This window comes from Danio aesculapii, chromosome 22, assembly GCF_903798145.1.
Source record: "Danio aesculapii chromosome 22, fDanAes4.1, whole genome shotgun sequence".
Taxonomy (NCBI): domain Eukaryota; kingdom Metazoa; phylum Chordata; class Actinopteri; order Cypriniformes; family Danionidae; genus Danio; species Danio aesculapii.
The window spans coordinates 1,221,025-1,236,012 of record NC_079456.1 but is presented as its reverse complement, the minus strand read 5'-3'; the positions used below and the strand labels follow the sequence as shown (position 1 = coordinate 1,236,012).

General features: G+C 38.8%; 1 protein-coding gene across 1 annotated transcript in view; it reads left to right on the top strand.

Annotated features, from left to right (window-relative positions):
* Window positions 1-14,988, top strand: part of LOC130216542 (dihydropyridine-sensitive L-type skeletal muscle calcium channel subunit alpha-1-like) — a 162,925-nt gene that overhangs the window by 134,614 nt on the left and 13,323 nt on the right. The window contains exons 14-30 of the mRNA XM_056448439.1: window positions 122-221; window positions 1,894-1,963; window positions 2,902-3,034; window positions 3,301-3,430; window positions 4,549-4,608; window positions 4,689-4,795; window positions 5,400-5,487; window positions 5,570-5,677; window positions 7,514-7,566; window positions 7,662-7,808; window positions 10,416-10,617; window positions 11,323-11,481; window positions 12,880-12,990; window positions 13,683-13,766; window positions 13,889-13,936; window positions 14,415-14,441; window positions 14,520-14,645. Coding sequence (XP_056304414.1) covers window positions 122-221; window positions 1,894-1,963; window positions 2,902-3,034; window positions 3,301-3,430; window positions 4,549-4,608; window positions 4,689-4,795; window positions 5,400-5,487; window positions 5,570-5,677; window positions 7,514-7,566; window positions 7,662-7,808; window positions 10,416-10,617; window positions 11,323-11,481; window positions 12,880-12,990; window positions 13,683-13,766; window positions 13,889-13,936; window positions 14,415-14,441; window positions 14,520-14,645 — 1,753 coding nt within the window. The remainder of the gene's footprint in view (window positions 1-121; window positions 222-1,893; window positions 1,964-2,901; window positions 3,035-3,300; window positions 3,431-4,548; window positions 4,609-4,688; window positions 4,796-5,399; window positions 5,488-5,569; window positions 5,678-7,513; window positions 7,567-7,661; window positions 7,809-10,415; window positions 10,618-11,322; window positions 11,482-12,879; window positions 12,991-13,682; window positions 13,767-13,888; window positions 13,937-14,414; window positions 14,442-14,519; window positions 14,646-14,988) is intronic.

Below are 14,988 nucleotides of genomic sequence, written 5' to 3'. Positions count from 1 at the left end.
ATGTGGAAGTTGAGCGTAATGAACTGTGTGATCGTATATATTTATATCTTCTGTATAAATATGAATGACACCTAATATTTTTTTACAGACTTCTCTGATGTTTAGTTTATTCTTGCTGTAGGGAAAACCTGCCTGACAAGGGCGAGGAGGAAAAGGCCTTGCTAGCAAAGAAACTAGCGGAGCAGAGAGCCAAGATTGATGGAATTCCCACCACAGCCAAGGTCAACAAAACTGCGTATTTTGTCTTTTGTACAGTATAACTGAACCAACATCATATTGACGCTAGCACGCTAAAGGCACCCGGTATATTTCAAACACTAAAGCGAACTCTTTGGGTGAGTTTATTTTAAAATCGATCCTGAAGTATTGATATTTTCGGCAATCCCTCAACTGAAGGATCGATTCTTTCTTTGGTTTTTTTTTCATAATAAGTGATCACCTTAATATTCTTAATAATAGTACTAATAATAGCGCCGCATAATATATAAATATTTACGTAAATAGGATCAGGAATGGAAACTATATTATTCTGCCATTGATCAGTCAAATCTTTTCAGAATAAAAAAGAAAACTAAAGAGAAGAAATGTAGATTGTGTTTTAATTAAACAAGGTTTGTGCTTTATTATTTTCGTTACGCTATATACGGTGTTATATAGCTAATATTAGTTTAATAAATAATGTTCTGTAATTTTAATAAATGTATAAGGTAATTATGTATATTTATCTAACAATAATAATACTAAAGGTGATTAAAAGACTCATTATAAAATATTTAATTGAAGTATCGATATTGAAAGTATCGTCTTGAAATACTCTGTATCGGATTAGAAAGAGAAATATTGGTATCGTCCGTCCCTAGTTTTAGCTACGAAGATCATCCTTGAGCTGCCATTGGTCCGTGACAATTTTGCAATCGCATTGTTGTGATTAGTAATACACCTTTACAACTCCACCTCCTGCATTACAGGTTTTGAAAACAATATACCGTCACTATAGCCGAGTTCAGACTGCATGATTTTCAAAGTAGTGGCATCACGGATGTTTTCACACTGCATGACTATCTGGGCTAGTGTGTTGTGTTGTGCGAGATGGATGTGAGACAGGGGGTTTCACACTGCATGACTTTACTATAGAAACAACTTGGTCTGCAAACTACATCCCACAACATGCGAGTGACCTGGAAACAATGGGAGTTTATCTTGTAGTACATCTCTGTTATTAACTACAAGCCTTTAGTGGGGTAGAAAATGGATTTATTTTGCTCTCCTGGCTTTTGAAGGGAATTAGCAATTTCTCCTCAACTTGTTTCTTTGTCGACCCGGTTGTGGTGTTGCTCCTGCCAAATTTACACTAGTTTTTCCTCCGTTTCTTGGGTCCAAACAGACTGAAAAGCAGCACTTTTAACTTCTCCACCAACCTCCCGCTAGCCTGCAGATATACCCACACTAGTGGATGCTGCTTTCTCATTGGCTGTAGCTGATCGCCGATGTTATTTTCAATCAGAACACATTTAACACGGCATGATTTGAATGGCCGACAGCTCCAGATATTCAGCATGCCAAATATCTCATGGGCGTCGGCGACTCATTGGTGATTCTCTTAGATGTTCACACTGTGTGATTGTTACTCACGTGAACGAGCACAGATTTGTCTGTGATTTCTCAAAACCTGTCGACGAGTCAAAATCAGTGCTAAAATCTTGCAGTCTGAACTCAGCATTAGCACTTTTAAATGTCTTTTTGCCCTCAAAAAATAAAAAAGAAATTCATCTGAAGTGTACCGGGGCCTTAAGTTTGGAAAAGATGGTTGATGTAAGGATTGATGTTTGAGAATCTATAAAGTTAAAATGCTAATGACTACTCAGACTGATGAGCGTCTTTGTTATTGTGCAGCTAAAAGTGGACGAATTTGAATCAAATGTGAACGAGATCAAAGATCCATTTCCTCCTGCTGATTTCCCAGGTAAACAATATCTTAATTTTTTATTGATTTCTAATTAGGTGGCACAGTGGTTAGCACTGTCGCCTCAAAGCGAGAAAGTTGCTGGTTCGAGTCCCAGCTGGATCATTTCTGTGTGGAGTTTGCATGTTCTCCCCATGCTGGCGTGGGTTTCCTCCGGGTGCTCCGGTTTCCCCCACAGTCCAAATGTAACCCCGCCAGTCCTACACCACCCAACCCGCTCCAAGCTGGGATTGAACCGGCGACCTTCCGCATGGGAGACGGTTGCTCTAACAAGGAGACTAAAGACCATGGCTTCTAGCGTCTGTCGCTAGAGCACCTTTAGAGGTCAGAGGAGTGAGGTTTACCTGCACAGCACTTACTAGCTGGCCTCCGTTACACTCACCCCCCTAAACATCACTCACATCCGGGTCACGGCACCAATGTAACCCCACCAGTCCAACACCACCCAAGCTGCTCCAAGCTGGGATCGAACCGGCGACCTTCCGCATAGGAGACGGTTTGCTCTAACAAGGAGGCTAAAGACCATGGCCTCTAGCATCTGTCGCTAGAGCACCTTTAGAGGTCAGAGGAGTGAGGTTTACCTGCACATCACTTACTAGCTGTCCTCCGTTACACAAACACATGCGCTTTAGGGGAATTGATGAACTAAATTGGTCGTAGTGTGTGTGTGTGTGTGTGTGTGTGTGTGTGTGTGTGTGTGTGTGTGTGTGTGTGTGTGTGTGTTTGGGTTTTTCCCATTACTGGGTTGCAGCTGGAGGGCATCCGCTGTGTAAAACATATGCTGGAATAGTTAGTGGTTCATTCTGCTGTGGCGACCTCTGAAATAGAGCCTAAGCCGAAGGAAAACGAATGAATGAATTATTGATTTCTATTTATAAAGCTGTGTTCTTAGCACATGGTGTGTGTCAGTGACATTTTGTATTTCACCTGTTGGCCAGGTGATGATGAGGAGGAGGAGCCAGAGATCCCGCTCAGTCCTCGGCCTCGACCAATGGCAGATCTGCAGCTGAAGGAGACAGAGGTGCCCATGCCGGAGGCCAGTGCTTTCTTCATCTTCGGCCCACAGAACAAGTACAAAAACATTCCTGCTTTTACATCACACTGATATACAGTTCATTAGGTTACCTTGGCACTTGCTGTCAATTTCGACAAGGATGCTTCTTCAGTAAAACACATCTCTCTTTGCACCAGAAACTTTCAATCACTCCATATCTCTAGAAAGGCATTGTGCATTTCTGAAGTGTGACTGGGTTTAGTCCAGTGGATTATAAAGTAAAGACACTGACAGCTTCAAAAACGATGCCAAGTGGAAGTTTCTTGTGGTTTTCTCTGCTCAGGTTCCGCAAACTCTGCCATCGGATCATAAACGCCACAACCTTCACCAACATCATCCTCCTCTTCATCCTGCTCAGCAGTATCTCTCTGGCTGCGGAGGATCCCATTGACCCCATGTCCTTCAGGAACCAGGTATAAGATCTCTAAAACACACTCATCTCAACCAAAGTTCCATCAAGGCAAGTCATGTCACTCAACGGCCATCTTTGAAAGTCCTCTCAGGCGTTCTGTTTGAACGGGGAAACATCAAAACTCTCCAAAATTATTTGCCAAGTGTATCATTAAATTTCATAACTTGTTTCATTTCTAAATGTTAAAATCAAACAAAATCTGCATTTTTTTCAGGTTGTCCAAGCTAATGCGCACTTGAAGGGAACGAGATTAGACAACAACCTCATTTATGGCCGTGTTACACATTCTCATCCTCTGAATAATGCCTCATCTGATCCCACATGTCCTCTGAAGTAATTCCCAACATAGTCTAAATGGGAAATCTCCTCCCAAAATGACGGCGACCCTTTGTTTACAAGTTTGTGGGCGTTTGAGTAGTACTGTCATGTGATCTGCATTTGACTGTACCTCGCGTTCATTTCATACAGATTACAAAACCAAATACATTTGTTTTCAAGTGTGGTTGGTTTGATTCAAGCTTTAGAGATTTCAAGCTTCATGTGGATATATTTCAGTATTCGTTGAGATTCCAGTGCATTTGTCGACCCCAGAGGATTCATATTGAAGCTGCAGAAACTGTCTTAAACACACATCTGCACCGACCCCCTCCCCTCAGTCTGAGAATCCTCAGTCTATATTGATTGTTGATTGGCTGCTGTACTAGTAGCCGGGGCTTCATTCGCCATATTGACTGTTACACTTTCCCTCATTTAAAACTATTGACCTTGTTCTTGGCGTTCATGCGGGAGCAGCCTTTGGAATATTTCTGACTCCAGACTTGCACTCTCGTTCCCTTCCAATGATTGTTATGTTTAAAAACAGCTCGTTTTGCTGTTTGATGTTAGAAAAATGATCTTTTCTTATTATATTATTCGTGTTTTTATGTATACTCATAAACACACCTGTTTGTAGAGCGAGTAGTTTGACTGTTTACTATTCCTAGTCATTTCTCCCATAGGTAAATGAATCGGAAGTACTAAAACAAGCGCACTTCCGCATTGCAGAATAAGGTCAATTGTAATATCTATATTCTTTGTCTTCACCTGCCATTGCCTTCAACATCATGCTGTCCTCTGCAGGTCCTGGCCTACGCTGATTATGTCTTCACTTCAGTCTTTACTGCAGAGATTGTGCTGAAGGTGGGGATGGTGTGTTTGGTGTGTGTTCTGCGAAGCTAGTTTTGTGTTCTGTGAGTTGTTGAGTACTCCGTCTCTTGCAGATGACCACGTACGGTGCGTTCCTACACAAGGGCTCTTTCTGCCGAAACTCCTTCAACATCCTGGACCTGATTGTGGTCGGCGTCTCGCTGCTGTCCATGGGAATGGAGTGAGATTTCAAAACAGTCCAGTCTTGTGTTGACACATAGAGCAGACTTATGGCTCACTGAGTGGTATGGTTTGGTACAGTACAATATGGTGTGGATTTATTTCCGTAAACAAAAAAAAAGTACCACTTTTTTGCCACACTTCTGTAAAGAGCAGGGGTCTGATTCATAGTATTTGTGTAGAAGCCTTACAAAAAGTAAAAGGTACACCAGAATAATGTATGATTTTGCCCGATTCAACATGTAGAGTCTGGCGTTGACAAAAGAGACCATTCTGATTGGTTCTTCAGCAACCAATCAGAACGCAAGGACCAAAACTGAAGTGACGAAACCAAACAAACAATTCAAGTGAAGTGGGAACACAAAGAAGAGGGCTATAATTTTGTTGCATTTCTCAATTTCCGATAAATTACAATTTATTGCATCCAAAATAACACTTCCGACTGATTCAGAAGTTCTCAAACAGTCGCAAAAATGAGCACACTTGCGCATTGCAGAATAAGGTCATAGATAGTGGAAACACAAGCCTAATTGTAGGAAATCATACTGTACTGTACTGTTCCACTGTACTTCAACCTGTTCCACAGTCCTGACATTTCCCTGCAGATCAAGTGCCATCTCGGTAGTGAAGATCTTGAGGGTCTTGAGAGTATTGAGGCCTTTAAGAGCTATAAATCGAGCCAAAGGCCTCAAAGTGAGTTCTCTTACATATAAGGATTGCTACAACAGAAATGTTAATCCTCTGTTCATCCATTTCTGTCTCTGCTTTCACTCAGCATGTGGTCCAGTGTGTGTTCGTGGCCATCAAGACCATCGGCAACATTGTTTTAGTCACCATGCTCCTGGATTTCATGTTCGCCTGCATCGGCGTCCAACTTTTCAAGGTCAGGGAGGTCACACAGACACTTCAACTTACTTGTATCTGCACCTAAAGAATTAGTTCAACAAAATAATGAATATTCTGTTATTAATTACTCTCCCTCATGTTATTTTAACTCCCCGAGACCTTCGTTCTTCTGAACACAAATGAAGATAGTTTAGATGAAATCCTGGAGCTCTGTCATCCTTAATAGACAGCAAGGGTCCCGAGTCCAGAAAAAGACCAAAGACTCCACATCTATAATCCTCTTAGTCTATGCTGACATTATCTTCAGCAGCTCAAACACTCTAATGGCTAATGGACAGACGGCTGCTTCTCACTCAGGACTGCTGTTTATGCTTATGAGGGAGAGATGGGCACTAGTGGGCGGGGCTTTCCCCCTCTGATGGCACGTACAAAGGGAGAATGTCAATCAAAGTGTTCCTGCAGACTGTTTTGATCAAGTCTGATTAGAAACAACGCAGGTAATACATGTTGATCATTTGAGGCTGAAGATATTCACACACTGCTGACACACAACTGGATATAAACCACACATAAAAGTGATTTTTGTATAACATGTCCCCTTTAAAGTAAACTGGAGCCAAATGTTGTATTGCTCATAGTAAATGTGCATCGTAATCTGATGCGGATGAACAGGGACGTTTTTTACCACGTAAAGTTGTTCAAGATAGATTGGTATTGATAGTGTTGTAGGGCTTGATTCATATGCAAACAAGTATCTGCATCTGAAAAGGGGGGGGGGGGTCATTTCATTTTGTTATGAAGTAGTAAGTCAGTGTCTCACAGACAGTACTTTGGGTTAAGTTAAATGAAGACCGATGGGTTAACATCGATGCACTACTCACTGTCTTCAATAAAGCCTTCTCCCCATAAGAACTTTGGTTATACATTGGCGAGTCACCCAAGAACGGTTACGCCAAACACAGCAAAATCTAACTGTGTAATTCAACCCAGGCTCATTCTGAAAACGTAGTCCCGTGGACGTTTCTGGAGACTGTGAATTATGTAGCCGGAGGTACGTATGGCTGCATTTAGTTTTTTAAGCGAACACTACAGGGCGGTGTGACGCCGATCCTTTTAGTGCTCGCCGGCTGACTGCTTACCTTCGTGTGGAGGGCTTTTCCGCCGCAACCAGTTTGTCCAGAGCGGTTCCATAAATCAGCTAAGACTTAAACAGAATCCAAGAAATAAAGCGAAGAGGTTCATAACAGGGTGAGAGTGTGTTAAAATCCGAAAACGTGGGAAAAAAAAAGTGGCTTTTCTTTTTCTGGACTGCTTTTGTAAATCGTTGGTTGGGTTTAGGGCGGGCGGGTCAATCTGTAAAATCGATTGGGTTCAGGGAAGGAGGAGCCAGCCAGTCGGACAGACAGACGTTCGTTCGACAGCGGCCTCTGGTGGGTTTACGCGAGAACAACGAGGGCGCGAACGGAACTCGCGGGAGACGTCCGAGAAGCCAAAAAGGCGCAAACAGCAGCCTCTCGCGGATTCGCGAAAACCAAAAACTGCAAAAATACGTACCTCCTGGTACATATTTCGTGGTCTCCAGAAACGTCCTCGGGACTACGTTTTCAGAATGAGCCTGGGTTGGTATAATTACAGCTGACACACTGAATGTGTTGAGGCTGTTTTGGTCTTTTCTGGACTTTGAGCATCTCGGGACCCTTGCTGTCTTTGGAGGATGAGAGAGCTTCAGGATTTCATCTAAAATATCTTCTTTTTGACGATGAGCGAAGCTCTCAGGGGATTGACACGACATTAGGGAGAAGAATTAATAACTGAATTGATCATTTTTGTGTGAACCAACCCTTTAATGTGTTGTTTTGTTTGTGTTTGGCAGGGGAAATTCCTATACTGCACAGACCCGCTGAAAATGACGGCAGAGGAATGCCAGTATGGTTGAACCTTCATTGTATTTTGTCTTAATCTCCACAACGTTAAAGTCTCCAAATGTCCATTATTCTCCTGTGCTTTGGTGATGCTCTCAGGGGAACGTTCATTCAACATCAGGAAGACGCTCTTCATGATATGGTGGTCAGTCAACGCTTGTGGATGAACAGCGACCTGAACTTTGACAACGTTCTGAACGGCATGCTGGCTCTCTTCACCGTGTCCACATTCGAGGGATGGCCGGAGTACGTATTTAATTAACACTGTGCTTCCGGTCAGTTAGTTACAAATGTAATGTGATTAGTAGGCCCACGAGGAATCTGAGCGCAAAGAAATCTGCCTAAAATAATCTTCTGTCCAAAGGAAACACACGATTATTTCTCTTCCCCCATTGGCAGATTATTTTTCTAGCTTAAAGTCAAAACTCACTTCATTTTGACTCGTTATTTCACAAGAAATTGCTTCTTGGTTTAAGAATTTTTGCGATGGCCGAGAGAGCTTAACGTGCTGGAATTTAAGAAAGCTGTGTTATTATGTCGTATAATCAGGTTATTAAAATAAACGAAAAACAACTCACCTTTCAAAGACCACCAATCACTTCCCTGTGCAACATTCACAGCATAATAACATATCTAAGCAGGTCCCGTCATGGTTTTGGGTCCCCTTGAAACATTTGCATTGTGTTATATATATATCTGCAAGTGTTGTGACCAATTTGCTGCGCGTTTCTTCAATTGTTTGTGTTGTGACCAATTTGCTGCGTGTTTCTTCGGTTGTTTGTGTTGTGACCAATTTGCAACACGTGTGCTGTCAAATTGATGAAGATCGTTTCTTTATTTGCTGGTGTTTTTTGTAATCGCATGTGCTTTCTTAAACTGCAGTGCGTTAAGCTCTCTCAGCCACTGTAATTTTTAGATATTTGGTCTAGAAACAACATTTTTTTGCAGCGCATACTTTTTTAACCAGTCATTGAGTTTATTTATTTACATACAGCTTAAGTCAGAATTATTAGCCCCCCTGTTTATTTTTTTCCCCCAATTTCTGTTTAACAGAGCAGATTTTTTTCAGCACATTTCTAATCATAATACTTTTAATAACTCATCTCTAATAATTGATTTATTTTATCTTTGCCATGATGACAGTAAATAATATTAGACTAGATATTCTTCAAGATACTTCTACACAGCTTAAAGTGACATTTAAAGGCTTCACTAGGGTAATTAGGTTAATTAGGGGGGTTAGGGTAATTCGGCAAGTTATTGTATAATGATGGTTTGTTCTATAGACTATAGAAAAATATATAGCTTAATGGGGCTAATAATTTTGACCTTAAAATTGTGTTTAAAAAATTTAAAACTGCTTTTATTCTAGCTGAAATAAAACAAATAAGACTTTCTCCAGAAGAAAAAATATTATCAGACATACTGTGAACATTTCCATGCTCTGTTAAACATAATTTGGGTATTATTTAAAAAAGAAAATTCAAAGGGGGGCTAATAATTCTGACTTCAACTGTATATATATATATCTGTTCAATTTTTATATCCATTTCAGAAATATTATTAAATAATATGACAATTTTCCTATTTTGCTAATTTTGCTATAATTTTGCTATTAATTTTGCTATAATTTATCTGCAGTGCTGTTTGTAAAGTCATGTTTTCTGTATTTTATTAGATATATTATTGTATGAGGTAGGGCTGTATGATATTGGAGAAACTGACCTTGCAATGTTTAGATTTCTGCAATATATATTGCGATAGAAACATAATTTCGCAAGACGACTGCATTTGGAAAGAATTCATAATTGATTCACACAGATTGGGATGATTTGTATGGGAGTGCATCTGCATAACGTTCTAAATTATTTGTGCTCAGCATAATTGAGTACAGCCTATTTTGAAAATGAATATGTTTATCCATTTCTCAGTGAATATAAAACAATGGATTTTAGTGCATTTAAACAAAACAGATTTATTAAACAGGTATATTTAATAAAATAACATCTTAGTTACTGAACATCTTTAGAAATGGAAAGATAGTACAATTAAATTCAAGCAAAATATTGCAAAAATGACAACCTAAAAAATTTCTTCTCTTGATTTTTCCTCTGTTTTTAAAATTTGTATTTATTATTTTTCTATCCCATATAAATTTGGCTGTACTAGTTTTTGGAGCGTTATCGTGAGTTATTTTGTTAGATGAGCTCCAGATTTGGCTTCAGTACTGACTAATGTATATGCACAAATATAATATTGTGCATATATATTATATTATACACATATTTCCCAAATGATGTTTAACAGAGCAAGGACATTTTCACAGTATGTCTGATAATATTTGTTCTTCTGGAGAAAGTCTTATTTGAAAACAGGCCTGGGCACGGTTCGGATAGCATGGTTATTGTAGGCCTTCAGGTAGAGTGAACGCTGGCACGTCAATGCTGCCGCTGCTCTCCGGGTATTTTATGTTGTTTTATAAAAGTTTATTTTGCATTTTATTGACTTTTATTGTGTTTTTATTTGAACTGATTGTTCTAGCTGTCCTTTACGGTGACCTTGAGTGTCATGAAAGGCGGCTTTAAATAAAATGTATTATTATTGTTGTTTTATTTTGGCTAGAATAAAAGCAGATTAAAATTTTTTAAACAACATTTTAAGGTCAATATTATTAGCCCCTTTAAGCTAATTTTTTTTCGAGTGTCTTCAGAACAAACCACTGTTCTACAATGACTTGCCTGATTACCCTAACTTTACCCTAATTACCCTAGTGAAGCCTTTAAATGTCACTTTAAGCTGAATACTAGTGTCTTGTACACATATATAGTCTCCTAACTGTACCTGTACCCGCAGCTTGCTCTACAAAGCCATCGACTCGAATCTGGAAAACATGGGCCCTGTTTACAACAACCACATCGAGATTTCCATCTTCTTCATCGTCTACCTGATCCTCATCGCCTTCTTCATGATGAACATCTTTGTGGGCTTCGTCATCGTCACCTTCCAGGAACAGGGCGAGCAGGAGTACAAGAACTGCGAACTGGACAAAAACCAGGTAATCCATTACAATACTGTGCTGCGTCTTACCTATCATGAGCCACGATTTACAGGATGAGAAATATATGCATCCCAATTTAAACAGACTCGGCAGCTCTTAAAATAAATAATAATATCAAAATCTGAAAGCCAGAATATTTATTGCTGGTGAGCGTGTAACGTTTTGTCAAGCATTTCTCTCCATCATTAGCTTAAACAGCAGCCCTGAGTGAGAAGCAGCCGTCTGTCCATTAGCCATTAGAGTGTTTGAGCTGCTGAAGATAATGTCAGCATAGACTAAGAGGATTACAGATGTGGAGTTCTAGATGAACAGCGACAGGAGGGACATAGACTGACAGAAGCACAGATGCACACCTGACCAGCACTGACAACATACACTCTGCAGTTTTACATCTGTCACTATGCTTATGCATATGCATCTGTAGCTCCGCCCTCTTTTAAAAGGAGCACAATCTCATTTGCATTTAAAGCGACAGTCACCAAAACACCACAATTAGGATCAAAGCCTGAAAGGGTCAGTTTCAGAGAGCTGGAGAACATTATCTGTGTGCTATTCTCAGCTCAAACTCAAACACACACACTCTAGAGACAGAAGAGACGCATTTTACATCTTAAAAAGGGGCAGAATAGGTCTTCTTTTAAATGAAAATGGTGTATTTTAAACCAAATGCTGTATAATGTGCTGTTCTGTGGTCTTGGCTAGCGTCAGTGTGTCCAGTACGCCCTCAAAGCTCGACCCCTGAGGTGCTACATCCCCAAAAACCCCTATCAGTACCAGGTCTGGTACATCGTCACCTCCTGCTACTTCGAGTACCTGATGTTCCTCCTCATCATGCTCAACACCATGTGTCTCGGGATGCAGGTATGAAAATACAGCCGTACATTTAAGAGCCGCACCATACTGGAAACAATGAAGCATTGCGAGATTTAATTTGCACCATTGCGAGTACAATTAGTACAAATCCGTTCAACGGAGCCTTTCCACAAGACTGTTATGATGTGTTTAACCGTCATCTTAAATCCTTGAAGGTTTTTAATATTTAGATTTTTATTTTTTTAATAAATATCTTTGCAACAAATGACAAAAAGACAAATGAGCGCTTGTGTGAGATGTGTGTAATGCTGTAATGTGAAGTGGACGCTGGCAAAGGAGGTGCGGATCCAAATGCAGGTTTATTAGGAATAGTCAGGCAAGCAACGGTCAACACAGGGGTAAATTGATCAGGTCAAAGTCATGGTCAATAAACAGGCAAATGGTCAAAAGGCAGGCAGCAGGCAACGTAAATAAACAAACAAACAAGGTGAGGGTCAAAACATAGCAAAGGAAAACACGTCGCAATGTTCACAATTCAGTTTACAAGACTCAGCAATGATGTGTGTGTGCGTGTGCTGTGTATATAGTCCTTGTAATCAGTCCTTAATGATCCTCTGGCTGATCAGCGGAATCAGGAACAGGTGTGGGTAAGCGGTGCATGACTGGAATTTCTAGTCCATGTAATGGCAGATTTGTAGTCTGTGGGTGATCTGTGTGTTTACCAGCGATCTGCCAGGATTAGATCGCTGGTGATTGTGACAAATGCAGTGTGTGTGTGGGAAGGACAGTAAATCTGACATGATTCTCTCCTCTGGCAGCTGCTCTCGGTCTTACACTATTGTTTTCCTTTTTCTGAAGGTCTTGATAACACCATCGTGGAGTTTTTCTGTCAATATTTCAGCAAACAGGATTGTAAAGTAATGATTTGTTGAACTCTCCCATTCACTGCGCACTGAGTTTCCACATTATGAACACCTCTGCTGCTAAGAAACATGCAAATGTGGAAGGGCTCCAGTGGCTTATTTATAAAGAATTGCTATTTCAGCTTGATTTGGATGATTTGAGGGGCATTGCAGCTGCATAAAATATAATAAAACAACTTACGAGCGTAGATACATTCAATAGAGCAACGATACAAATGAAATAAACAATGAATTTAAATTTCAATGGTGTCTAACAGCAGTCAGGTATAGAAATCTAACAATTAAATGTAAAATATCAGGGTATAGTCTTCATTATATAAGCAATTAAATTAAAACAGTTCATCTTTGTTATTGTAATCTTTGTAATGTTATGATATCTTGTGACCGAATGCTTTAAACTCACCTGAAATCTTTAGTTAAAGGTCTTAAAGAAGTCTTAAGGGTTGCAATAACAGGTACAAGGTACAAATATAGAAATTAAAGTCATTTTATGCAATGAATCTGTAATCTATCCGTCCTTCAGCACTGTAAGCAGTCCGATCACATCACTGATCTGGCAGACAAGCTGAACGTCATCTTCACTGTACTGTTCACGGTGGAAATGATCCTCAAACTTGGCGCATTCAAAGCAAAGGTGAGACACAACTTCTGAAAACACCTCTGATATTTCTGACATGATTAGCTGCTGAACAGTGACGTAAACGATAAACACAAGTTTGCATTTGCATAATATTTCTGTGTACTGTATATAATTATGTTTATAAATGCAGGTGCATATATCCCAGAAAATGTGTTTATACTTATATATAAAACATTTAGATATTTTAACTGATATAGAAATGTACATGCTTCCTATATATTTGTTTTTGTTATTTGTGTATGTGTGTGTGTGAGTATATATGTATATATATATATATATATATATATGTATATATATATATATATATATATATATATATATATATATATATATATATATATATATATATATATATATATATATATATACATATATATACACATACACACACACATACATATATACTGTATGTATATATACACATATATACATACATACACACAAATATATATGTAAATATTTTAACTATATGTGTTGAAATAGTTAAGAAAAAATATATACAAAAACTTTATTTTATAATTGATTGTGTTTAATTTTTAAAAGCAATAATATAAATACAAATATATATGTAAATTTGTAAATATATAAGTATATACATGTTTTTGTGTGTGTGTGTGTGTGTGTGTGTATATATGTATATAAAAGTACACACTGCACAGATACAGCCCTAAATCGTTCTCTCGTAGGGGTACTTCGGAGACCCTTGGAACGTCTTTGATTTCGTAATCGTGGTCGGCAGTATTGTTGACGTAATACTCAGTGAAATTGACGTAAGTTTCACAAACTTTTTCATAAGTACAGTAAAAAATAGTGGACTTTACCTGTTCTACTGTCCTCAGTGACTCCCGATGGGTGTATTTATTCCTCTTTTCTGTATTTTGTGTTCCTCCAGACGGCTCTCGCTGCTCAGGGCGGACTCTACTGCCTCACCGGCTGCTCTGTAAATATACACACACATTAATGCTCTTTTACATATTTATTAAGCATCTTTGCCTGTTTAGTTACAAAAAAGTGTATTTATAAATAATTAATTGCAAACATACAGTTGAAGACAGAATTATTCACCTAGATATTCTTCAAGACACTAGTATTCAGCTTAAAGTGACATTTAAAGGCTTCACTAGGGTAATTAGGGTAAAGTTAGGGTAATTAGGCAAGTCATTGTATAACAGTGGTTTGTTCTGGAGACAATCCAACACTAATATTGCTGAAGGGGGCTAATAATATTGACCTTAAAATGGCTTTAAAACTATTAAAAACTGCTTTATTCAAGCTGAAATAATCAAATAAGACTTTCTCCAGAAGAACAAATATTAGAGGAAATACTGTGAGAAATTCCTGAATCTGGTCAACATCATTTGGGAAATATTTGAGAAAGAATAATTGTGACTTCAACTGTATACTCTCTTTGCTTTCAGGAAGTGAATCCAATGCAGGCTATAGCAGTAAGTGGAGACTTAATAAAAGTTTTCACATTAATAAAAGCATCTACACTGGTGTTTATCACACTGTTTGTTCGTCAGGACTCGGAGAATATGAGTGTTTCCATCACACTCTTCCGGCTCTTCCGCGTCATGCGTTTGGTGAAACTCCTCAACCGCTTTGAAGGCATTCGTAACCTGCTGTGGACCTTCATCAAATCATTCCAGGTTAAATAAACTGTTGCGTCTTTATTATATAAAGGAGATGTCTTAAACTGTGCTGAGGGACTGATCGGCAACTCAACTTTATATATTTTAGTTCTTTATAAAGTTGCTTCACAGAAATAAACAAAAATATGACTGAATAAATGATGCAAACTTCATCAAATGATGCGGATTTGGCTATAACGTCATTAAGATTGATTAGGATTCGTTATATATATTCATTATATATATCTCAGGTCAGTAGTGACCCTATACACTTTTAATAGAAAAATGATCTAATAAACTGCTATTATTCATGTTATATTGATTATATGAATATACTGACGAATGCTAAGGAGGAAAATGT